Source organism: Pezoporus occidentalis, unplaced genomic scaffold, assembly GCF_034315485.1.
Source record: "Pezoporus occidentalis ecotype Australia unplaced genomic scaffold, CSIRO_AGI_Poc_V1 ctg446, whole genome shotgun sequence".
Classification (NCBI taxonomy): Eukaryota; Metazoa; Chordata; class Aves; order Psittaciformes; family Psittacidae; genus Pezoporus; species Pezoporus occidentalis.
Window position 1 is genome coordinate 701 of NW_026915776.1, and position 25,591 is coordinate 26,291.

Below are 25,591 nucleotides of genomic sequence, written 5' to 3' on the forward strand. Positions count from 1 at the left end.
CACATGTTCCCAATGTGTCCCCATGGTCCCAACGTGTCCCCCTGGCCCCAACGTGTACCCATGGACCCAATGTACCCCCATGGCCCCAGTGTGTTCCCATGGCCCCAAAGGCTCCCCATGGCCCCAGTGTGTCCCCATGGCCCCAAATGGTCCCCATGGACCCATCGTGTCCCAGGCGGGGGTTCAGGACACAACCACCCTGTGCGGGTGCCCCCAATGCTCTTTATTCTCCCATGGGATGGGGGTGACCCCATGGGGAAGCCCTAGAGATGCACTGGGGCGGGGGGGGGGGGGGGTGGTCATACGCTGGTGGCCTGGGCATCGTCCCCTAGCACCCGGTGGCCCACCCTCCTGTGGTGGCCCAAGGCCTGGGTGATGGCCGCCTGCAGCTGCCCCTGCTCCTGCTCCAGCGCCAGCACTCGTCTCTCCTGCGAGGCAGCCCATTGACACCCATTGATACCCATTGACACCCATTGATACCCATTGTCACCCATTGATACCCATTGACACCCATTGACACCCATTGACACCCATTGATACCATTGTCACCCATTGACACCCATTGACATCCATTGTCACCCATTGACACCCATTGTCATCCATTGTCACCCATTGTTACCCGACACCCACTGACACCCATTGACACCCATTGTCATCCATTGTCACCCATTGACACTGACACCAACTGACACCCATTGTCACCCACTGACACCCATTGACACCCATTGACACTCACTGACACCCATTGACACCTATTGTCACCCACTGACACCCACTGACACCCATTGACACCCATTGTCACCCACTGACACCCATTGACACCCATTGATACCATTGACACCCACTGACACCCACTGACACCCATTGATACCCATTGACACCCATTGTCACCCATTGACACCCACTGACACCCATTGATACCATTGACACCCATTGATACCATTGACACCCATTGACACCCATTGTCATCCATTGTCATCCTTTGCCACCTATTGTCACCCATTGACACCTTTGTCACCCATTGTCACCCTTTGCCACCCATTGTTCCCCTTTGTCACCCATTGCCACCTTTGTCACCCATTGTTCCCCTTTGTCATCCATTGTCACCCATTGTTCACCTTTGTCACCCATTGCCACCTTTGTTACCCATTGTTCCCCTTTGTCACCCATTGCCAGCCATTGTCACCCATTGTTCCCCTTTGTCACCCATTGTCACCCATTGTCACCCATTGTTCCCCATTGTCAGCCATTGTCACCCATTGCCAGCCCTGTCACCCATTGTTCCCCTCTGTCACCCATTGTCACCCATTGCCACCTTTGTCACCCATTGTTCCCCTTTGTCACCCATTGCCACCTCTGTCATCCATTGTCACCCATTGCCACCTTTGCCACCCATTGTTCCTCTCTGTCACCCATTGTCACCCATTGCCACCCCTGTCACCCATTGTTCCCCTCTGTCACCCATTGTCACCCATTGCCACCTCTGTCACCCATTGTTCCCCTCTGTCACCCATTGTCACCCATTGCCACCCCTGTCACCCATTGTTCCCCTCTGTCACCCATTGTCACCCATTTGTCACCCACCCATTGCCAGCCCTGTCACCCATTGCCACCTTTGTCACCCATTGTCACCCATTGCCACCCCTGTCACCCATTGTTCCCCTCTGTCACCCATTGTCACCCATTGCCAGCCCTGTCACCCATTGCCACCTCTGTCACCCATTGTCACCCATTGCCACCTCTGTCACCCATTGTCACCCATTGCCACCCCTGTCACCCATTGTTCCCCTCTGTCACCCATTGTCACCCATTGCCAGCCCTGTCACCCATGGGTGCCCCACGCCCCAGCCCTCACCAGCTCCCGGCTCTTCTCCTCGCTGCTCTTCAGCCTCTCCAGGTCCTTCTTCCTGTTGCCTTCAGCCGCCGTCAGCCTGGGGGGGCATGGGAAGAGCCCAGCTCTTGGAATGGGGGAGGGAAACCCCCTGGTATGGGGCACCCACTGGTATGGGCACCCACTGGTATGGGGCACCCATTGGTATGGGGCACCCACTGGTATGGGCACCATTGGTATGGGGCACCCACTGGTATGGGCACCCATTGGTATGGGGCACCATTGGTATGGGGCACCCACTGGTATGGGGCACCCATTGGTATGTGGCACCCATTGGTATGGGGCACCATTGGTATGGGGCACCATTGGTATGGGGCACCATTGGTATGGGGCACCATTGGTATGGGGAACCATTAGTATAGGGCATGCACTGGTATGGGGCACCCACTGGTATGGGCACCCATTGGTATGGGGCACCATTGGTATGGGGCACCCACTCGTATGGGGCACCCACTGGTATGGGGCACCATTGGTATGGGGCACGCACTGGTATGGGGCACCCACTGGTATGGGGCACCCACTGGTATGGGGCACCATTGGTATGGGGCACCCATTGGTATGGGGCACCCACTGGCATGAGGCACCATTGTTATGGGGCACCATTGGTATGGGGCACCCACTGGTATGGGGCACCATTGGTATGGGCACCATTGGTATGGGCACCCACTGGTATGGGGCACCCACTGGTATGGGGCACCATTGGTATGGGGCACGCACTGGTATGGGGCACCATTGGTATGGGGCACCCATTGGTGTGGGGCACCCATTGGTATGGGGCACCCACTGTTATGGGGCACCCACTGGTATGGGGCACCATTGGTATGGGGCACCCATTGGTATGGGGCACCCACTGGTATGGGGCACCCACTGCTTTGAAGCACCCATTCGTTTGGGTACCCATTTATTTGGGGCACCCATTGCTTTGAGGCACCCCCTGGTTTAGTTCACCAACTGGCTTGGGGCACCCACTGGTTTGGAGCACACATTGCTTAGGAGCACCCATTACTTAGGGGAACCCATTGCTTAGGTGAACCCGTTGCTTAGGTGCACCCATTGCTCTGGAGCACCCATTGCTATGGTGCGTCCGTTAAGTTGGGGCACCCATTGCTCCAGAGCACCTATTGCTTTGGAGCACCCATTGCCTTGGGTGACCCATTGCTTTGGAGCACCCATTGCTCCGGAGCACCCATTGCTTTGGGGTACCCATTGCTCCGGAGCACCCATTGCTTTGGTGCACCCATTGCTTTGTGGCACCCATTACTTTGGAGCACCCATTGCTTTGGAGCACCCATTGCTTTGGTGCACCCATTGCTTTGTGGCACCCATTGCTCCGGAGCACCCATTGCTTTGGTGCACCCATTGCTCTGGAGCACCCATTCCTTTGGTGCACCCATTGCTTTGTGGCACCCATTACTTTGGAGCACCCATTCCTTTGGTGCACCCATTGCTTTGTGGCACCCATTACTTTGGTGCACCCATTGCTTTGGTGCACCCATTGCTCCTGAGCACCCATTGCTTTGGTGCCCCCATTGCTCCGGAGTGCCCATTGCTTTGCAGCACCATTCCTTTGGTGCACCCATTGCTTTGTGGCACCCATTACTTTGGAGCACCCGTTGCTTCGGTGCACCCATTCCTTTGGATCACCCATTTCTTTGTGTCGCCCATTGCTTTGGTGCAGCCGTTGCTCTGGAGCACCCATTGCTTTGGAGCACCCATTCCTTTGGTGCACCCATTGCTCTGGAGCACCCATTGCTTTGGAGCACCCATTGCTCCAGAGCAGCCATTGCTCCGGAGCACCCATTCCTTTGGTGCACCAATTGCTTTGTGGCACCCATTGCTTTGGAGCACCCATTGCTTTGGAGCACCCATTCCTTTGGTGCACCCATTGCTTTGGTGCACCCATTGCTCCTGAGCACCCATTGCTTTGGTGCCCCCATTGCTCCGGAGCACCCATTCCTTTGGTGCACGCATTGCTTTGTGGCACCCATTACTTTGGTGCACCCATTGCTTTGTGGCACCCATTACTTTGGAGCACCCATTGCTTCGGTGCACCCATTCCTTTGGGTCACCCATTTCTTTGTGTCACCCATTCCTTTGGTGCACCCATTGCTCTGGAGCACCCATTGCTTTGGAGCACCCATTGCTCCGGAGCACCCATTCCTTTGGTGCACCCATTGCTTTGGTGCACCCATTGCTCCTGAGCACCCATTGCTTTGGTGCCCCCATTGCTCCGGAGCACCCATTCCTTTGGTGCACCCATTGCTTTGTGGCACCCATTACTTTGGAGCACCCATTGCTTTGGTGCACCCATTGCTCTGGAGCACCCATTGCTTTGGTGCACCCATTAAGTTGGGGCACCCATTGCTCCAGAGCACCCATTAAGTTGGTGCACCCATTGCTCCAGAGCACACATTGCTCTGGAGCACGCATTGCTCTGGAGCACGCATTGCTTGGCACATCCATTGCTTTGGAGCACCCATTGCTTTGGAGCACCCATTCCTTTGGTGCACCCATTTCTTTGTGGCACCCATTACTTTGGAGCACCCATTGCTCCGGAGCACCCATTGCTTTGGTGCACCCATTGCTCCTGAGCACCCATTGCTTTGGTGCCCCCATTGCTCTGGAGCACCCATTCCTTTGGTGCACCCATTGCTTTGTGGCACCCATTACTTTGGAGCACCCATTGCTTTGGTGCACCCATTGCTCCAGAGCACCCATTCCTTTGATGCACCCATTGCTCCGGAGCACCCATTCCTTTGGTGCACCCATTGCTCCGGAGCACCCATTGCTTTGTGGCACCCATTCCTTTGATGCACCCATTGCTCCGGAGCACCCATTGCTTTGTGGATCCCTTCCTTTGGTGCACCCATTGCTTTGTGGCACCCATTACTTTGGAGCACCCATTGCTTTGTGGCACCCATTCCTTTGGTGCACCCATTGCTCCGGAGCACCCATTGCTTTGTGCCCCTCCCTCCTTACCTGGCTCCCACCGTGCCCGCTCGGGCATTGGCCTCCTCCAGCTGCCCCCGGAGCCCCCGGAGCTGCTCCCGCTGCTGCTCCCGCTCCCGCTCCGCGCCCCGGAGCCGCTCCTCCGCCTCGGCCACGCGCAGCTCCAGCGCCCGCGCCTGCTCCTGCTGCGCCTCCACCTCCTGCCTGAGCGCCCGCAGCACCCGCGCCTGCTGGGGGACAAGGATGGGGGCAAGGGGGCACCCGTGGGCTTCGGGGCGCCACCACCCATTGGTTCCCATCTCCAATGGGGCACCCATGGGCTTCGGGGCGCCACCACCCATTGGTTCCCATCTCCAATGGATGCCACCACCCATTGGTTCCCATCTCCAATGGGGCACCCATGGGCTTCGGGGCGCCACCACCCATTGGTTCCCATCTTCAATGGGGCACCCATGGGCTTCGGGGTGCCACCACCCATTGGTTCCCATCTCCAATGGGGCACCCATGGGCTTTTGGGTGCCACCAACCATTGGTTCCCTTCATCCAATGGGGCACCCGTGGGCTTCGGGCCGCCACCACCACGCATTGGTTCCCATCTCCAATGGATGCCACCACCCATTGGTTCCCATCTCCAATAGGGCACCCATGGGCTTCAGGGCGCCACCACCCATTGGTTCCCATCTCCAATGGGGCACCCGTGGGCTTTGGGCCGCCACCACCCATTGGTTCCCTTCTCCAATGGGGCACCCCAATGACTTCGGGGCGCCACCACCCATTGGTTCCCTTCATCCAATGGGGCACCCATTGGCTTCGGGGCGCCACCACCCATTGGTTCCCATCTCCAATGGGGCACCCATGGGCTTTTGGGTGCCACCAACCATTGGTTCCCATCTTCAATGGGGCACCCATGGGCTTCGGGGCGCCACCACCCATTGGTTCCCTTCATCCAATGGGGCACCCATGGGCTTCGGGGCACCACCACCCATTGGTTCCCATCTCCAATGGGGCACCCCAATGACTTCGGGGCGCCACCACCCATTGGTTCCCGTCTCCAATGGGGCACCCATGGGCTTCGGGGTGCCACCACCCATTGGTTCCCATCTCCAATGGGGCACCCATGGGCTTCGGGGTGCCACTACCCATTGGTTCCCTTCATCCAAGGGGGCACCCATGGGCTTCGGGCCGCCACCACCCATTGGTTCCCATCTTCAATGGGGCACCCATGGGCTTCGGGGCGCCACCACCCATTGGTTCCCATCTCCAATGGGGCACCCATTGGCTTCGGGGCGCCACCACCCATTGGTTCCCATCTCCAATGGGGCACCCATTGGCTTCAGGGCGCCACCACCCATTGGTTCCCATCTCCAATGGGGCACCCATGGGCTTTTGGGTGCCACCAACCATTGGTTCCCATCTTCAATGGGGCACCCATGGGCTTCGGGGAGCCACTACCTATTGGTTCCCTTCATCCAAGGGGGCACCCATGGGCTTCAGGGTGCCACCAACCATTGGTTCCCATCTCCAGTGGGGCTCCCCAATGGCTTTTGGGTGCCACCATCCCATAGCTCCCTTCTGCAATGGGGCTCCCCAATGGCTTTTGGGTGCCACCATCCCATAGCTCCCTTCTGCAATGGGGCTCCCCAATGGCTTTTGGGTGCCACCACCCATTGGTTCCCATCTCCAATGGGGCTCCCCAATGGCTTTTGGGTGCCACCACCCATTGCTTCCCATCTCCAATGGGGCTCCCCAATGGCTTTTGGGTGCCACCACCCCATGGTTACCTCCTCCCATGGGTGGATGCCGTAGAGCTCTCCCTGTGCCACCGCCGCTGCCACCTCCTCCACGTAGCGCTGCCAGGGCACCGTGGACTTGCGGAGCTTCCCGCGGCCCTGCGGCACCAGGAACACCCATGGGTGCTGGTGTCACCCCGGGTGTCACCCTGAGGTGGTGGCAATTCCAGGTGAGGGGTCCCAAGGGGTGCACGCAAGGTGCTGGGGAGCCAAGGGGCAGTTGACTGATGGGAGGGGGGCTTTAGGACCCAGTAGTACTCAGAGTGGGGGCATTAGGACCCAGGGAGTGCTGTTGGGTACCCAGCGATAGGGGGTTGCACCCCAAGGGATGATGGGGTGCAACCAGGGGTAGGGGTGCGCCCAGGGTGATGGGGGGCACCCAGGGGTGATGGGGGGCACTCAGGGGGGATAGGGAGAACCCAGGGGTGATGGGGGGCATGCAGGGGGGATGGGGAGAACCCAGGGGTAATGGGGGGCACGCAGGGGTGATGGGGGGCACCCAGGGGTGATGGAGGGCATCTAGGAGTAGGGGGGCATCCAGGGGTGATGGGGGGCACCCAGGGGTGATGGGAGCATGCTGAGGTGATGAGGCGCCCCCAGGGGTAGGAGGGCACCCGGGGGTGATGACGGGCACCTGGGAGTGGTGAGGGGCACCCAGGGGTGATGAGGGGCCCCCAGGGTTAGGAGGGCACCCAGAGGTGATGAGGGGCACCCAGGAGTGGTGAGGGACACCTAGGGGTGATGAGGGGCACCCGGAGGTGATGAGGGGCACCCAGGAGCAGAAGGTCACCGAGGGGTGATGAGGGGCACCCAGAGGTGATGAGGGGCACCCAGGGGTGATGAGGGGCACCCAGGGGTAGGAGGGCGCCCAGGGGTGATGAGGGGCACCCGGGGGTGATGAGGGGCCCCCAGGGGTAGGAGGGCACCCAGAGGTAATGAGGGGCACCCAGGGGTGATGAGGGGCACCTGGAGGTGATGAGGGGCACCCAGGGGTAGGAGGGCACCCAGAGGTGATGAGGGGCACCCGAGGGTGATGAGGGGCACCCAGAGGTGATGAGGGGCACCCAGGGGCGATGAGGGGCACGCAGGGGTAGGAGGGCACCCAGAGGTGATGAGGGGAACCCGGGAGTGATGAGGGGCACCCAGGAGCAGGAGGGCACCGAGGGGTGATGAGGGGCACCCGGAGGTGATGAGGGGCACCCAGGGGTAGGAAGGCACCCAGGGGTGGTGAGGGGCACCCAGAGGTGATGAGGGGCACCCAGGGGTGATGAGGGGCACCCAGGGGTAGGAAGGCACCCAGGGGTGATGAGGGGCACCTGGAGGTGATGAGGGGCACCCAGGGGTAGGAGGGCACCCAGAGGTGATGAGGGGCACCCAGGGGTGATGAGGGGCACCCGGAGGTGATGAGGGGCACCCAGGAGCAGGAGGTCACCGAGGGGTGATGAGGGGCACCCAGAGGTGATGAGGGGCACCCAGGAGCAGGAGGTCACCGAGGGGTGATGAGGGGCACCCAGAGGTGATGAGGGGCACCCAGGGGTGATGAGGGGCACCTGGAGGTGATGAGGGGCACCCAGGAGCAGGAGGTCACCGAGGGGTGATGAGGGGCACCCGGAGGTGATGAGGGGCACCCAGGGGTAGGAAGGCACCCAGGGGTGATGAGGGGCACCCAGGGGTGATGAGGGGCACCCGGAGGTGATGAGGGGCACCCAGGAGCAGGAGGGCACCCAGAGGTGATGAGGGGCACCCGGGGGTGATGGGGAGCACCCTGGGGTGCTTTGCGCTCACAGCACCCATGACACCCCCTCCCCACCCCACCCCCCCCACCCCCCATGGCCCCAGCCCCACACCAGGGTTTGCGGTGCCTTTACCGGGGCATCGCAGGGGCCAACGGCCCCCGGGGGTTCCGCGGCCGCCGGCTCTGCCCGGTGCTGGGCGCTGCTCTGGTGCCGCCGGGCCCCGCTGCTCCGCGCCGGGACGCTCTGTGTGCGCTGGACGTTGCGGCGCTCCCGGCCCGGGACCGCGGCCGATGCCGGGGCAGGGGCCGGGGCTGGCTCCGGGTCGGGTCCGTCCTCCCGGCCCCGGCCCCGGCGGATGCTGAGCAGGGACTGGCTCTTGATGAGGGGGCTGTGCTTGCTAAGGTCCCGCGGGGGCACGAAACCGGGCTTGAAGCTCTCTGCTGGCCTGGGGGTGAGAGGGGTGGGTGGAGGGAGGGAGGGAGGGATGATGGATGATGGATGGATGGATGGATGGATGGATGAAGGGATGGTGGATGGATGGATGGATGGATGATGGATGGATGGATGGATGGATGGATGGATGGATGGATGATGGATGGATGGATGGATGGATGGATGATGGATGGATGATGGATGGATGGATGGATGGATGGATGGATGATGGATGGATGATGGATGGATGATGGATGGATGATGGATGGAGGGATGGATGGATGGATGGATGCATGGATGGATGGATGGATGGATGATGAATGGATGATGGATGGATGATGGATGGATGGATGGATGGATGGATGGATGGATGGATGGATGGATGGATGGATGATGGATGATGGATGGATGGATGGATGGATGGATGGATGGATGGATGGATGGATGATGGATGGATGATGGATGGATGGATGATGGATGGATGATGGATGGATGATGGATGGATGGATGGATGGATGGATGGATGATGGATGGATGGATGGATGGATGGATGGATGGATGGATGGATGATGATGGATGGATGGATGGATGGATGGATGGATGGATGGATGGATGATGGATGGAGGATGGATGGATGATGGATGGATGGATGATGGATGGATGGATGCACGATGGATGGATGGATGATGGATGCATGGATGATGGATGATGGATGGATGGATGGATGGAGGGATGACGGATGGATGATGGATGGATGGATGATGGAGGATGATGGAGCCAGGAGGGACCAGAACCAACCTGAGCCCAACTGGGACCAGGACCCAGGAGGGACCAGAACCACCATGAACCAAAACAGAACCAGAGGCACCCCAAATCCCGTTGGGATCAAACCCACGTCCTGGCCCCAGCCTGGACCTGAAGCACCTCAAACCCAGTCAGGTCCAGAGACACCCCAAGCCCAACAAGAACCAGAGACACCCCCAATCCAGTTGATACCAGAAACATCCCCCAAATCCAACCAGAACCACGTGTCCCTGTGTCCACCCACTGATACCTTCGCTCTGTGGTGGAGCTGAGACGGACGGAAACAGGGACAGGGGTCCCCTCCTTGATGGCAGTGAGGATGGTGGGCAGGGGCTCCAGCTCCTTCTGCGTGGCCTACCAGGACAAGACATGGACGTTAAGGTGACAATGGGTGGCCATGGGGCAGTGGACACCAACTCTATAGGTGGGGAGAAGGAGGTGGCCACCACTCCTGCCAGCCACCCTTGGGGACAAATGGGTTGGTGGCACCTGGTCCAGGCTGGAGAAGATGTCACAGAGCAGAAGGTGGAGGGTGGCGAGCTCCAGGGCCAGGTCCACGTAGCCGTCGTAGGTGGCCACGTGGCCACTGCTCTCGGGGCTGGCCACACTCTGCAGGAAGCCTGTCATGGTGCTCCAGTTGTGCTCCAAGAACTCATTCATGAAGCCCATGTAGGCCTCCTTCTCACCAAAGCTGGGGAACACCATGGCTGGTTACTTGGGTGATGGCCTGGGGCACCACCATGGTCATGGACCACCACCGTGGTCATGGACCACCACCATGGTCATGGACCATCTCCATGGTCATGGGCCACCTCCATGGTCATGGACCACCTCCATGGTCACGGGCCACCTCCATGGTCATGGGCCACCTCCGTGGTCATGGGCCACCTCCATGGTCATGGACCACCTCTATGGTCATGGGTCACCACCATGGTCATGGGTCACCACCATGGTCATGGACGACCTCCATGGTCATGGGTCACCACCGTGGTCATGGGCCACCTCCATGGTCATGGGTCACCACCGTGGTCATGGACCACCTCCATGGTCATGGGTCACCACCGTGGTCATGGACCACCACCATGGTCATGGACCTCCTCCATGGTCATGGGTCACCACCATGGTCATGGACCACCTCCATGGTCATGGGTCACCACCGTGGTCATGGACCACCTCCATGGTCACAGGCCACCACCATGGTCATGGGCCAGGCCACTTCCAGGATCATAGACCAAGTCATTGGACCCGTCAGGGACCAACCCCACCCTCTGAAGCCAAACTGGGACCAGTGATTCCAAGTCCATCCCTAGACCCAAGACCAGAGCCATCCCCTGAACCCAGTCAATGTCCCTGCACCATGTCACCACCCTGTCTACGAGCCAGCACATGGGTGATGACACTTCCATGTTCATGGACCAAACCTCCATAGGTCAGGCCCCCACAGATGACATGTGAGACTCTGCAGTTGAGCCAAATCAGGTCCATGCATGGAATGGAGATGTCCCCATTGCCCCATGGCCATGTGTCCCCCCCATGCTGGTACCGTGCCGTACGTGGTGAAGTTGGCCAGGTTCTGGATGACTTTGGCCACCAGGGTGAGGGTGCGGGAAGTGGCCTCGCTCGGGTACTCCTGGATGAGGCCGAAGAGGCTGGGGGACATGATGGCGGGGCAGAGGAAGCGCAGGAACAAGGAGGCCGAGACCAGGCGGTGGCCGATGGGCTCCTTGCCCCGCGCCACGCACGCCTCCCGCCACGCCATGAAGATCTCACCCAGCTCCACAGGGAAGGTGCTGCAGGGACAGAGACACCATCAGGGGTGCTGGGCCAGGAGGGAGGTCCTGGAGCACCCCCATGTGCCACCGTGAGTTGGGCTGGGGTGGATGAGTTGGGTTGGGTTGAGATGGGATGGATGAATTGGGTTGGGGTTGGTTGGGGTGGATGAGTTGGGTTGGGATGGATGGGTTGGGTTGGATGAGTGGGGTTTGGATGGATTAGTTGGGATGGCATGGATTAGTTGGCTTAGGATGGGTTGGGTTGGGATAGATGGGTTGGGTTGGGATGAGTTGGGTTGGGATGGATGAGTTGGGTTGGGATGGATGGGGTGGGTTGGATGAGTGGGGTTGGGATGGATTAGTTGGGATGGGATGGATTAGTTGTCTTAGGATGGGTTGGGTTGGGATAGATGCGTTGGGATGGATGAGTTGGGTTGGGATGATGAGTTGGGTTGCTTTGAGATGGATAAGTTGGGTTGGGACGGATGCGTTGGGTTGGAGCGGGGTGGGATGGATGCATTTCACTGGCTTGGATGGATTGGGTTGGAATGGCTAGCTTGGGATGCGGTGCCCACCATGCCTGTGCTTGGCCCTGTGCTGGCCCCCTGTGCTTGTTGCTGAGGTTGGACCTGGGTCTTTGGTGGTGCTCATCTCCATGCCCATCCCCATGCCCATCCTGGTGACAGTGCCTGTCCTTCTTCCCATTCCTCTCCCTGTCCCCAAACACATCCCTGTGCCCACATCCATCCCCAGGTCCTCCTGGTGTTGGTGGCCTCCTTCATGCCAGCCCCATTGCCCCTGCTGGTGTCCATCTCTATGTCCATCCCATGCCCATGCAGGGCTGTCCCTCACTCGCAGGAGGCAGCGATGCGCTGGAAGGTCTCCTCGCAGACCTGCTGCAGGTTCTTCTGGTTGTCAGAGAGGTCGAGGCCACCACATCTGCTGGGATCCACCTCACAGCTCTCCTCCGAGGTGCAGAGCTGGGCCACAGCCTCACCTGGACACCGAAGGGCAGCCCATGAGGGGACCAACCAGCCACCACCATGGGGATGGCTGTGACCAGCCTCCATCACATCCCCATGGATGTTCTGGGTGTCCTGCAGCACAACCCAACCCATCCATCCAAACCCAATCTATCCATCCCAGCCCAACCCATCCCAACCCAACCCATCCATCCCAACCCAACTCATCCATCCAAACCCAATCTATCCATCCCAACCCTATCCATCCCAACCCTATCCATCCCAACCCATCCATCCCAACCCAACGCATCCATCCCAACCCAACTCATCCATCCAAACCTAATCTATCCATCCCAACCCATCCATCCCAACCCAACCCATCCATCCCATCCTGACCCATCCATCCCAACCCGACCCATCCATCCCAACCCAACTCATCCATCCCAACCCAATCTATCCATCCCAACCCATCTATCCCAACCCAACCCATCTATCCCAACCCAACCCAGCCCAACCCAACCCATCTATCCCAACCCAACCCATCCCAACCCAACCCAACCCATCTATCCAAACCCAACCCATCCTAACCCAACTAATCCATCCCATCCCAACTAATCCATCCCAACCACACTCATCCAACCCAACACCACTCACCCAACCCAACCCATCCATCCCATACCAACTAATCCTTCCAAACCCGACTCATCCAGCCCAACCCAACTCATCCACCCCAACCCATCCACCCAAACCCAACTCATCAATCCCAACCCATCCATCTGATCTTATCCCATCCCAGGTCAACCCAATCCATAATGCTCTGGAGCACTTTGTAATGTCATGCCCAAGTTGTCCTGCACCCCAGACACCCCATAATGTCCCATAAAGACCTGTTCAGCCGTACCCAGTGTGTCCTGGAGGTATTTGGCCCCCACCAGCTTCATGTACTCGTCGATGGCCTTGGTGGTCAAGGTGTTCTCCCGGAAGATGAGGGCCTCGCGGTCATCAAAGCGCTCCAGCTCCGTCACACCGAGGTCGATGAGGAATGACTGCAAATGGTTGTGTTGAGGGCCCAGGGGGTACCCATGGACCCAACTGACTTGATCTTCCCACCCTGGGATGTTCCAGGATCTCCTGGCACTCCCCTGGATTGTGTTTCCCATCCCAGCAATCCCATCCCTATTTACACATCCCATCCCATGACAACACAACTCAACCCAACCCAAATTATTCCAACCAAACACATCCAACTCATCCATCCCAACCCAACTCATCCATCTCAGCCCAACCCAACTTAGCCATCCCATCCCACCCCAACACAACACACCTGCCTGATCTCACCCCATTCCAGCTCAACCCAACCCATTCCAACCCAAGCTATCCATTCCAAACCAACCCATTCCAACCCAACCGATCCAAGTCAATGCAATGCATACATCCCACCCCACTCCAACCCAACACATCCATCCCAACCCAACTCATCCATCTCAACGCAACCCAACTCATCCATCCCAACCCAACCCAACTCATCCACCTAACCCACCTCAACCCAACTCATCCACCGCAACCAACCCCAATCCACCCCAACTCATTAATCCCAACCCAATCCTACCCATCCACCTGATCTCATCCCATCCCAACCTAACCCATCCCAACCCAACTCATCCAACCCAACCCAACTCATCCAACCCAACACAACACATCCATCCCAACCCAACCCAACTTATTAATTCCAACCCAATCCAACCCATCCATCTGATCTCATCCCATCCCAACCGAACCCATCCCATCCCAACCGAACCCATCCCAACCCAACTCATCCAACCCAACCCAACTCATCCAACCCAACCCAACCCAGCTCATTCATCCCAACCCAATCCAACCCATCCACCTGATCTCATCCCATCCCAACCTAACCCATCCCATCCCAACTCATCCCATCCCATCCATCCCAACCCAACCCAACTCATTCATCCCAATCCAACCCATCCACCTGATCTCATCCCATCCCAACTGAACCCATCCCAACCCAACTCATCCAACCCAACCCAACCCAGCTCATTCATCCCAACCCAATCCAACCCATCCACTTGATCTCATCCCATCCCAACCTAACCTGTCCCATCCCAACCCACCCATCCCATCCCAACCCAACCCAACTCATTCATCCCAATCCAACCCATCCACCTGATCTCATCCCATTCCAACTTAACCCATCCCATCCATCCCATCCCAACCCAACCCAACTCATTCATCCCAATCCAAACCGTCCACCTGATCTCATCCCATCCCAACCTAACCCATCGCATCCCAACCCATCCCATCCCATCCATCCCAACCCAACCCAACTCATTCATCCCAATCCAACCCATCCACCTGATCTCATCCCATTCCAATTTAACCCATCCCATCCCAACCCATCCATCCCAACCCAACCCATCCTTCCCATCCCATCCCAACCCAACCCATCCCATCCCATCCCAACCCACCCCACCATGCCCACATCCCCGCTCCACCTTGGCCTTCCCAGTGCTCTGCAAGACGCGGACCAAGGCCCCGGCCAGCTCCTCCTTGTGCCTTGCAGCAATGACGGGCTCCAGATGGGCGCAGAGCTCCCCGTAGTGGAAGGTGATGAACTCAGCCAGCTCCTTGTAGCGCACGATGGGCAGCACCCGCACCTCCCGGTAGCGCCCGCGCACCCGCAGCGCCGGCACCCGCTCGCCGGGGCCACCCAATGGGTACCAGCGCTCCAGGGGCTGCCTCGCACCCGATAGCTCGGTCAAGGGGATGGTGATGGAGGCCACCGGTTGAATTGGGTCCTCATCGTGGCACAGGGCGAGGGTGAGGGCGCGGGTGGGTGGGAGGGTGCCCAACTGGAAGAGTTCGCCCCAGAAGAGGTCTCCATCGGGCCCGGCCACCTTGGCTGTGGTGCGGGCGAAGAGGGAGCCATCGAGGTGGAGGTGGCAACGGAGGCGCCGCCGAGGGGGTAGGTCCCGGCCTTCGTATACCCAGAGGGTGAGGGAGAGCTCCAGGCGCTCGCAGCTGTCCTGTAGGGTGGGGTTTGGGCTATGGGGTATGGGGTATGGGATGTGGGGTATGGGGTATGAGGTATGGGGTATGGGGTATGGGATACAGGGCACGGGATATGGGGTACAGGGACATGGGATATGGATATGGGATATGGGGTATGGGATGTGGGGTATGGGGTATGGGATGTGGGGTATGGGATATGAGGTATGGGATGCGGGGTATGGGGTATGGGATGTGGGGTATGGGATATGGGGTATGGGATACAGGGCATGGGATATGGGGTGCAGGGACATGGGATATGGATATACGATATGGGGTATGGGATAGGGGGTATGGGGTATGGGGTATGGGATGTCGGGTACGGGATATGGGGTATGGGATATGGGGTATGGGATACAGGGCATGGGATATGGGATGGGGGGATGGGGATATAGGGCATGGGATATGGGGCCATGGGGATATGGGTCATGGGATACAGAATATGGAGATATGGGGACATGGGGATATGGGATATGGGATACAGAATATGGAGATATGGGGACATGGGGATATGGGATATGGGATATGGAATATGGAGATATGGGGAGATGGGATATGGGGACATGGGGATATGGGATATGGGATATGGAATATGGAGATATGGGGACATGGGATATGGGGACATGGGGATATGGGATATGGGATATGGAATATGGAGATATGGGGAGATGGGATATGGGGACATGGGGATATGGGATATGGAATATGGAGATATGGGATATGGGGACGTGGGGACTTGGGGATATGGCAATATGGGGACAAGCAGACAGGGGATAAGGGGGACATGCAGGTGTGGGTGAATGTGAGGGGGAAGGGGGCCGGGGACAGAGTTTTGGGTGGATGCTGGGATGGGGGAGAAGGGGACAGGAGGGGCCATGGGGGAATGGAAGGGATATGGGGGACATGGGGGGATACAGGGAACAGGAGGGGACCAGGGGCAGGGCAGGGCATGGGGACAGGAGGGGTCAACCCCATCCAGGGGACCCAGGACTCCAGAGTGGGCTGGGGGGGGGGGGTGGGGGGTCCGCTCCCTCCTGTCTGGGTGCTGGGGGCACCCTATGGGAGCCGGGGGTGCCCCATGGGTGCCCCCATGCTCCCACCTTGTTGGGCTGCGCGGCGCGGCGCAGCTCCTCGATCCAGCGGTCGCGCTCGGCCAGGGACGTGCACCCAAAGGAGCGGCTGCCCTCGGCCGTGATCACCTGGGTGCAGGGAGGGCGTCTGCAGGGGCACCCATGGGTGCCATGGAGGGGCTGGGGTGTCCTTTGGGGGTACCCTTCACAGCGCCTGGGGGCCCCTTTAGGGTGCTTGCACTGCTCTGGGTGCCCCTTTAGGGTGCTTGCATTGCTCTGGGTGCCCATCCAGGGTGCTCTGGGTGCCCCTTTAGGGTGCTTGCACTGCTCTTGGTGCCCCTTTACGGTGCTTGCACTGTTCTGGGTGCCCCTTTAGGGTGCTTGCACTGCTCTGGGTGCCCCTTTGGGGTGCTTGCATTGCTCTGGGTGCCCCTTTAGGGTGCTTGCACTGCTCTGGGTGCCCCTTTAGGGTGCTTGCACTGCTCTGGGTGCCCATCCAGGGTTCTCTGGGTGCCCCTTTGGGGTGTTTGCACTGCTCTGGGTGCCCCTTTAGAGTGCTTGCACTGCTCTGGATGCCCCTCCATGGTGCTTTGGGTGCCCCTTTGGGGTGCTTGCACTGCTCTGAGTGCCCCTCCAGGATGCTCTGGGTGCCCCTTTAGAGTGCTTGCACTGCTCTGGGTCCCCTCCATGGTGCTTTGGGTGCCCCTTTGGGGTGCTTGCACTGCTCTGGGTCCCCTCCATGGTGCTTTGGGTGCCCCTTTGGGGTGCTTGCACTGCTCTGGGTGCCCCTTTAGGGTGCTTGCACTGCTCTGAGTGCCCCTTTAGAGTGCTTGCACTGCTCTGGGTGCCCCTCCAGGATGTCCTGGGTGCCCCTTTAGAGTGCTTGCACTGCTCTGGGTGCCCCTTTAGGGTGCTTGCACTGCTCTGAGTGCCCCTTTAGGGTGCTTGCACTGCTCTGGGTGCCCCTTTGGGGTGCTTGCACTGCTCTGGGTGCCCCTTTGGGGTGCTTGCACTGCTCTGGGTGCCCCTTTAGGGTGCTTGCACTGCTCTGGGTGCCCCTTTAGAGTGCTTGCACTGCTCTGGGTGCCCCTCCAGGATGCCCTGGGTGCCCCTTTAGGGTGCTTGCACTGCTCTGGGTGCCCTTCCAGGATGCCCTGGGTGCCCCTTTAGGGTGCTTGCACTGCTCTGGGTGCCCCTCCATGGTGTTTTGGGTGCCCCAGGGTCCCCTTTAAGCTCCCTGGGGTGCCCCTATGGGTGCCCCCCTGGGTGCAGGGTACCCCGTTACCTGGAAGCAGAACCTCTCCCCTACGATGCTGCCGTGCAGGGGCCGCACGAGGACGTTGTCCCCATTGAGGTCCAGCTCGGGCACGCTGGGTGCTGGCAGCAGCGACTCCCTGGACCCACAGCGGCTGGGGACCCTGTGGGGGCACAGACCCCATCACCGGAGCACCCTCAGCAGCACCCATGGCCCACCCCTGGCACCCATCCCCTTGGTGCTGTACCTGACGCTGCCGGGGCCACCACCACGTCCCTTGCGGTCCCAAAGCCTCTTCCATAGGAGCCCCTGGGTGTGGGGAAGGAGCTGGGTGCTGCAGCACCCATGGGTGCGGAGCGCCAGCAGGGGTTGGGGGTGATGGGTGCTGGGGGTGCCCACCTTGACGTTGTGGAACTGGGAGGTGTCGCTCTCGGGGCTTCTCCCTGGGCTATGGGTGCTCTGCTGGTCCACAGCAGGGTCTGGGGGGGGGGGCACCCAGCATTGGCACCCATTCACCAGCACCCCAGCACCATGGGGGCAGGATGCACCCATAACCCCTATTCCCATCAAGCATGCGCTGGGATGTGGGTACCAAATCCTGCTGGTACACCCCCCCCCCCCATATCCATCACCCTCAGATGCAGCCAAATGGGTGCTGATGGGTGAAAGGGAGAAGGGGGCTAGAGGGGTTTATCCTGCCCTGGCCGTGTGGGTGCTGGGGGGGTAAGGCAGGTCCCTGCATGGTGCTGAGCAGCACCGGGGCCCCATGGTGAGGAGCCCCAAGGGGTTTTATCACCCATCAGCAGCCGCAGCAGCGGGAGGAAGTGGTGACATCGCTGCACCCAGCGCTTCCTCCCTGCAGCCAGCCTGAGAGCTTCCTCCGGTGTGGGGCGCGTGTGGGGCACGGGCCATGGGGTGCTGCGTGGGGCATGGGGTGCTGCATGGCATGGGCATGGGCATGGGCAGGGTGGGATGCATGGGGCAGGATGGGATGCATGGGGCAGGATGGGATGCATGGGGCATGGTGGGATGCGTGGGGCATGGTGGCATGCGTGGGGCATGGTGCCATGCACGGGGCATGGTGCCATGTATGGGGAACAGTGGGATGCATGGGGCAAGATGGGATGCATGGAGCATGGTGGGATGCATGGGGCATGGTGGGATGCATGGGGAACAGTGGGATGCATGGGGCATGGCGGGATGCATGGGGAACAGTGCCATGCATGGGGCATGGTGCCATGCATGGGGCATGGTGCCATGCATGGGGAACAGTGGGATGCATGGGGCAAGATGGGATACATGGGGCATGGTGGGATGCATGGGGCAAGATAGGATGCATGGGGCAGGATGGGATGCATGGGGAACAGTGACATGCATGGGGCATGGTGGCATGTATGGGGCATGGTGGGATGCATGGGGAACAGTGGGATGCATGGGGCATGGTGGGGTGCATGGGGAACAGTGGGATGCATGGGGCATGGTGGCATGCATGGGGCATGGTGGCATGCATGGGGCATGGTGGGATGCATGGGGAACAGTGGGATGCATGGGGCATGGTGGGGTGCATGGGGAACAGTGGGATGCATGGGGCATGGTGGGATGCATGGGGCATGGTGGTTTGCATGGGGCATGGTGGGATGCATGGGGAACAGAAGGATGCATGGGGCATGGTGGGATGCATGGGGCAAGATGGGATGCATGGGAAACAGTGGGATGCATGGGGCCTGGTGGGATGCATGGGGAGCAGAGGGATGCATGGGGCATGGTGGCATGCATGGGGAACAGAGGGATGCATGGGGCATGGTGGGATGCATGGGGCATGGTGGCATGCATGGGTCAAGGTGGGATGCATGGGGGACAGAGGGATGCATGGGGAACAGAGGGGTGCATGGGGAATGGTGGGATGCATGGGGAACAGAGGGATGCATGGGGCAAGATGGGATGCATGGGGCATGGTGGGATGCATGGGGAACAGTGGGATGCATGGGGCCTGGTGGGATGCATGGGGAACGATGGGATGCATGGGGCATGGTGGGATGCATGGGGAATGACATGGTACATGCTATGGGGCATGGTGTGGGGCATGGCCCAGGACATGGCCAAGATTCACTGCCCTGTGCATGGTGTGTGATGGCTGCATGGCCTGGTGCATGGCACAACACATGGTGCATGGTGCATCACCATATGGCACACGCAGGGTGCATGGCACAACACACAGCCCAAGGGGCTCCAGGCACCGAACCTGCGCACACCAGCACCCACGGCACAGGGTGAGGGCACCCATGGGTGCCATGAACTCACCGGGGTCCCTCCTGCTGCCCGCTGGGTGCGCATTGAAGCTCTCAGCCGTGGAGCTCCCCACCCAGTTCCTGCTCCTGCACGAGGCCTGGTGGCAAATGGGGGTCAGGAAACAGCACCCATGGGTGCCCCCCAACACCCAAAGGACTCCGGGTGCCCCCATGTCCTCACCTCCTCGTCCCGGCCCACCAGCACCAAGTGTCCGTCCACCAGTGAGAAGTGGGAGACGTCCCACACGGGGCCATTGGGTGCTGGAGCCAGCAGGGCTGCTGATGTCCCATGGGTGCTCACTGCAGGGGGACATTGGGTGCTCACCATGGCCCTGTCACCCATGGGCAGTGTGGTGGTGCCAGGGGACATGTGGCCATGGAGGTGCCACCAGCCGTCACTCACTGCATCCCAGAGCATCACCCGTTTCCATTGCCCACCAGCACCCAACCCATCACCCATCACCCCCAACGTATCACCCATCATCATCAACCACTTCCATCACCCCTGATCCATCAGCCATCGTCACCACCCATCACCCCTAATCCATCACCCCTAATTCATCACCCGAATCCATCATCCATAATCTCAATCCATCACCCATCACCCTCACCCATAACCCCCAATCCATCATCCATCATCACCACCCACCACCCCTAATCCATCACCCATCATGATCACCCATCACTCCTAATCCATCACCCATCATGATCACCCATAACCCCAATCCATCACCCATCATCATCACCCATCACCCCTAATCCGTCACCCATCATCACCTCCCATAACCCCTAATCCATCACCTATCGCCCCTGATCCATCACCCATCATCATCACCCATCACCCCTGATCCATCACCCATCATCATCACCCCTCACCCCTAATCCATCACCCATCATCATCACCCATAACCCCTAATCCATCACCCATCATCACCCCTAATCCATCACCCATCATCATCACCCATAACCCCTAATCCATCACCCATCATCACCCCTAATCCATCACCCCTAATCTGTCACCCCTCACCCCTAATCCATCACCCATCATCACCACCCATAACCCCAATCCATCACCCATAATCATCACCCATCGCCTCTGATCCATCACCCATCATCATCACCCACCACCCTTAATCCATCACCCATTATCATCACCCCTCCATCACCCCAACCCATCACCCATCGTCACCACCCATCACCCCTAATCCATCACCCCTAATCCATCACCCCTAATCCATCACCCACCACCCCTAATCCATCACCCATCATCATCACCCACAACCCCAATCCACCACCCATCCTCCTCACCCATCACCCCAATCCATCACCCATCGTCATCACCCATCACCCCTAGTCCGTCACCCATCATCATCACCCCTGATCCACCACCCATCCTCCTCACCCATCACCCCTAATCCATCACCCATCGTCATCACCCATCACCCCTAATCCATCGCCCACCATCATCACCCCTGATCTATCACCCATCCTCCTCACCCATCACCCCAATCCATCACCCACCACCGCTAATCCATCACCCATCATCATCACCCACAACCCCAATCCACCACCCATCCTCCTCACCCATCACCCCAATCCATCACCCGTCGTCATCACCCATCACCCCTAATCCGTCACCCATCATCATCACCCCTGATCCACCACCCATCCTTCTCACCCATCACCCCAATCCATCACCCATCATCATCACCCCCGATCCACCACCCATCCACCTCACCCATCACCCCAATCCATCACCCATCGTCATCACCCATCACCCCTAATCCATCACCCATCATCATCACCCATCACCCATCCACCTCACCCATCACCCCAATCCATCACCCATCGTCATCACCCATCACCCCAATCCATCACCCATCATCATCACCCATCACCCACCATCATCACCCATCACCCCTAATCCATCACCCATCATCCTCACCCATAACCCCTAATCCATCACCCATCATCACCCCTAATCCATCACCCCTAATCCATCACCCCTAATCCATCACCCCTAATCCATCACCCACCACCCCTAATCCATCACCCATCATCATCACCCACAACCCCAATCCACCACCCATCCTCCTCACCCATCACCCCAATCCATCACCCGTCATCACCCATCACCCCTAATCCATCGCCCACCATCATCACCCCTGATCTATCACCCATCCTCCTCACCCATCACCCCAATCCATCACCCACCACCGCTAATCCATCACCCATCATCATCACCCACATCCTCCTCACCCATCACCCCAATCCATCACCCGTCGTCATCACCCATCACCCCTAATCCCCACCCATCCTCCTCACCCATCACAATCCATCACCCCATCACCCATCACCCCTAATCCATCACCCATCATCATCACCCCCGATCCACCACCCATCCTCCTCACCCATCACCCCAATCCATCACCCATCATCATCACCCATCACCCACCATCATCACCCATCACCCCTAATCCATCACCCATCATCATCACCCATCACCCACCATCATCACCCATAACCCCAATCCACCACCCATCCTCCTCACCCATCCCCCCAATCCATCACCCATCGTCATCAGCCCCCCTCCAGCACCCTGACCCCCACCCTCCCCAGCACCCCATACCTGCGGCAGCATCAAGAGGCACCTTCTCAGCCCTGGCTCCACTCTCCCCTTGCCCCTTCCTCTTGGCCATGGAGCACAGGTACCTCTGCAGGGCGGCTTTGCCACCCTCGGGTGCTCTGCTCTCCTTGGCCCCCTTGGTGGGTGCTGAAAAAGCCCTTTGGAAGAGGGACCGGCGGGTGCTGCCTTTGGGTGCCCCTAGGTTGGAGCTGCCCCGTCCCACCCCGTCATGGGGTCCGTCAGCTTCAGGGTGGCTGTAGGAACGCTTCCACCCCTGCAAGCGGGTCCAGCGGCGGCTGCCCGGGGACCCTGCGCCCCTCTCAGCACCCATGGGTGCTGCTGTGCGCCATCGGTAGCTCTTCAGGAGCGTCGGTGGCTCAGGTCCCAGGGGGGGCTTCTCCATCACCTCCATCTGTGGGATGGGGAGGGCCACGTTCCATGGGTGTCCATGGTGGGGGGTGGGATGGGTGCCCTTAGCTGGGTACCCCTAAATTGGTACCTGCACCCATCAGCTCCAATTTGGGTGCCCCATCCAAGTGTTCCTGTTGGGGCATCTCCACCAAGGTATCCCCATTCAGGTACTCACATCTGGGTGCCCTTATCAGGGGACCCCCATCCAGGCACCCACATCTGGGGGCCCTTATCTGGGGACCCCTAAATTGGTACCTGCACCCATCAGCCCCAATTTGGGTGCCCCATCCAAGTGTTCCGATTGGGGCATCTCCACCAAGGTACCCCCATCCAGGTACCCACATCTGGGTGCCCTTATCGGGGGACCCCCATCTAGGCACCCACATCTGGGTGCCCTTATTGGGGGACCCCCATCTAGGTACCCCCACCCGGGCACCCACATCTGGGTGCCCTTATCAGGGGACCCCCATCTGGGCGCCCTTATCTGGGTACCCCCATCTGGGCACCCACATCCAGACACCCCCATCTGGGTGCCCTTATCTGGGGACCCCCATCCAGGCACCCACATCTGGGTGCCCTTATCTGGGTACCTCCATCCAGATACCCACATCTGGGTGCCCTTATCAGGGTACCCCCATCCAGGTACCCACATCTGGGTGCCCTTATCTGGGTACCCCCATCCAGGTACCCACATCTGGCGGCCTTTATCTGGGGACCCCCATCCAGGTACCCACATCTGGGTGCCCTTATCTGGGTACCCCCATCCAGGTACCCACATCCGGGGGCCCTTCTCTGGGGACCCCAATCGAGGCACCCACATCTGGGCACCCCCATCCAGGGACCCTTACCTGGGTGCCCTCATATGAGCACCTCTATCCGGGCACCCATATCTGGGCACCCCCATTTAGGAGACCCTCATTCAGGGGTGTCCCTATCCAGGCACCCATGTATAGACACCCTATATGCCCCCCTATCCACACACCCCAATCTGGTGCTCTGGGTGCCCACCCCCATCTGGGTGCTCTTCTCCCATCTTGTGGGTGCCCCATCCTCGGGGTGCCCCTGCCCATGGAGAGGTCCCCATTTGTGGGTGCCTGGGGTGCCCCTGCAGCATCCATCCATAGCACGGCACAGAGGTACCAGGGCCCGGTGACACCCACATCACGGTGACACCCAGAGCTATTGTGACACCCATGACACGACGACACCCTTGACACGGTGACACCCATGATACGGTGCCACCCATGCAGGTGCCCTGGCACCACCCCAGCCCTGAGCCCAAGCAAGTCTCTTCCGTCACCGCAGCAGCCTCATTTCCTCCCATCACCAACCCCCAGCCCCTGGGCACCCCCCAGCACCCCAAGGCTGCACCCATGGGTGGCAGCACCTCCTCATTGAGTGGGGGTGGCTTTGCCACCCACCACCACCCCTTTTGACTCAAGGAAGGTGCCCAAACCCTGACGATTTGGGGGAGGTGGTGGTGTTCAAAGCATCACTTTTGGGGTGCCATCCCCCTCCAACACCCTCATCTGCAGCACCCATCACCCCTCCGGGTGTTGCTTCATCCCTCCCTAGCACCCTAAACACATCCCTAAGGCTGGAGCATCACCCTGGGGTACCCCCCCTCCATATCCCCCCTTTGTCCCCCCCATGTCCCCCCTCTTGTCCCCGTCCCCCCCCCCCATCCCCACGGTACCTCAGCTCCTCTCTGCCTCCTCCAGCACCCAGTTCCTGTCGTGGCTTCCCCATGTGACCAAGCAGGAGTTTCAGTCACACCCTCACCTCCGCCTCTGCCCCATGGGGATGATGCCGAGAGCTCCACTCCTGGGCCTCCTCCATAGGGTTTGGGCCCCACTGAGGTCCCCCCCCCCACACCGATGGGGTCTGGGGACCCTGGGGAGCAGCGCCGTGCGCGTGGCTTTAGGGCCATGGGTAGGCTTCAGAGTGAATGGGTGCTGCTTTGATGCAAGGGGGTGCTCGTCTTAAAGGGGGGTTATGGAAGTGGGGGGGGTCCTTAGGGGTCATAGGGGGTGGGCAGCACCCTCTGAAGTCCTCGCCCATCGCCCACCCCCTGCCTCAGTTTCCCCCTCCAGGAACCACCCGAAGCTGATGTCCTGGCACTGGTTTTATTGGGGGTATGGGGAGGGGGGGGGGTATGGTGGTTGGTGGCCATGGGGAGGGTCTGCTGGGCTGGTGGGAGCAGAACGGGATCCATCCTGAATGGTGGGACCAGAATGGGATCCATCTGGGATGGTGGGACCAGAACGGGATCCATCTGGGATGGTGGGACCAGAATGGGATCCATCTGGGATGGTGGGACCAGAACGGGATCCATCCTGAATGGTGGGTCCAGAACGGGATCCATCTTGAATGGTGGGACCAGAATGGGATCCATCCGGGATGGTGGGAGCAGAACGGGATCCATCCTGAATGGTGGGACCAGAACAGGATCCATCTGGGATGGTGGGACAAGAACGGGATCCATCTGGGATGGTGGGAGCAGAACGGGATCCAGCCGGGATGGTGGGACCAGAACGGG

At 59.7% G+C, this 25,591-nt stretch overlaps 1 protein-coding gene across 1 annotated transcript; it reads right to left on the reverse strand.

The window, feature by feature from the left end:
* Nucleotides 1-299: 299 nt before the first annotated feature.
* RASAL3 (RAS protein activator like 3) lies at nt 300-24,859 on the reverse strand. The gene is made up of 19 exons (XM_062635039.1): nt 24,749-24,859; nt 22,645-23,053; nt 20,197-20,315; nt 20,029-20,113; nt 18,127-18,206; nt 17,975-18,036; nt 17,758-17,890; nt 16,503-16,601; nt 14,850-15,380; nt 13,238-13,382; nt 12,227-12,371; nt 11,156-11,392; nt 10,092-10,293; nt 9,853-9,956; nt 8,499-8,811; nt 6,622-6,729; nt 4,871-5,070; nt 1,856-1,931; nt 300-428 (listed from the first exon to the last, which is right to left on the reverse strand). Exons 2-19 carry the CDS (start codon nt 23,051-23,053, stop codon nt 300-302), a joined length of 3,177 nt encoding a protein of 1,058 aa, XP_062491023.1. The 5' UTR covers nt 24,749-24,859.
* Nucleotides 24,860-25,591: the final 732 nt, after the last annotated feature.

Bases quoted from the DNA above. Each gene is read 5' to 3' on its own strand.
- RASAL3 (XM_062635039.1), bottom strand. From the start codon at position 23,053: ATGGAGGTGATGGAGAAGCCCCCCCTGGGACCTGAGCCACCGACGCTC. The intron at 15,381-16,502 runs GTGGGAGCATGG...CCCACCCTACAG, and splicing joins GCGCCGCGCAGCCCAACAAG to GACAGCTGCGAGCGCCTGGA. The intron at 10,294-11,155 runs GTACGGCACGGT...GGTGTTCCCCAG, and splicing joins AACCTGGCCAACTTCACCAC to CTTTGGTGAGAAGGAGGCCT.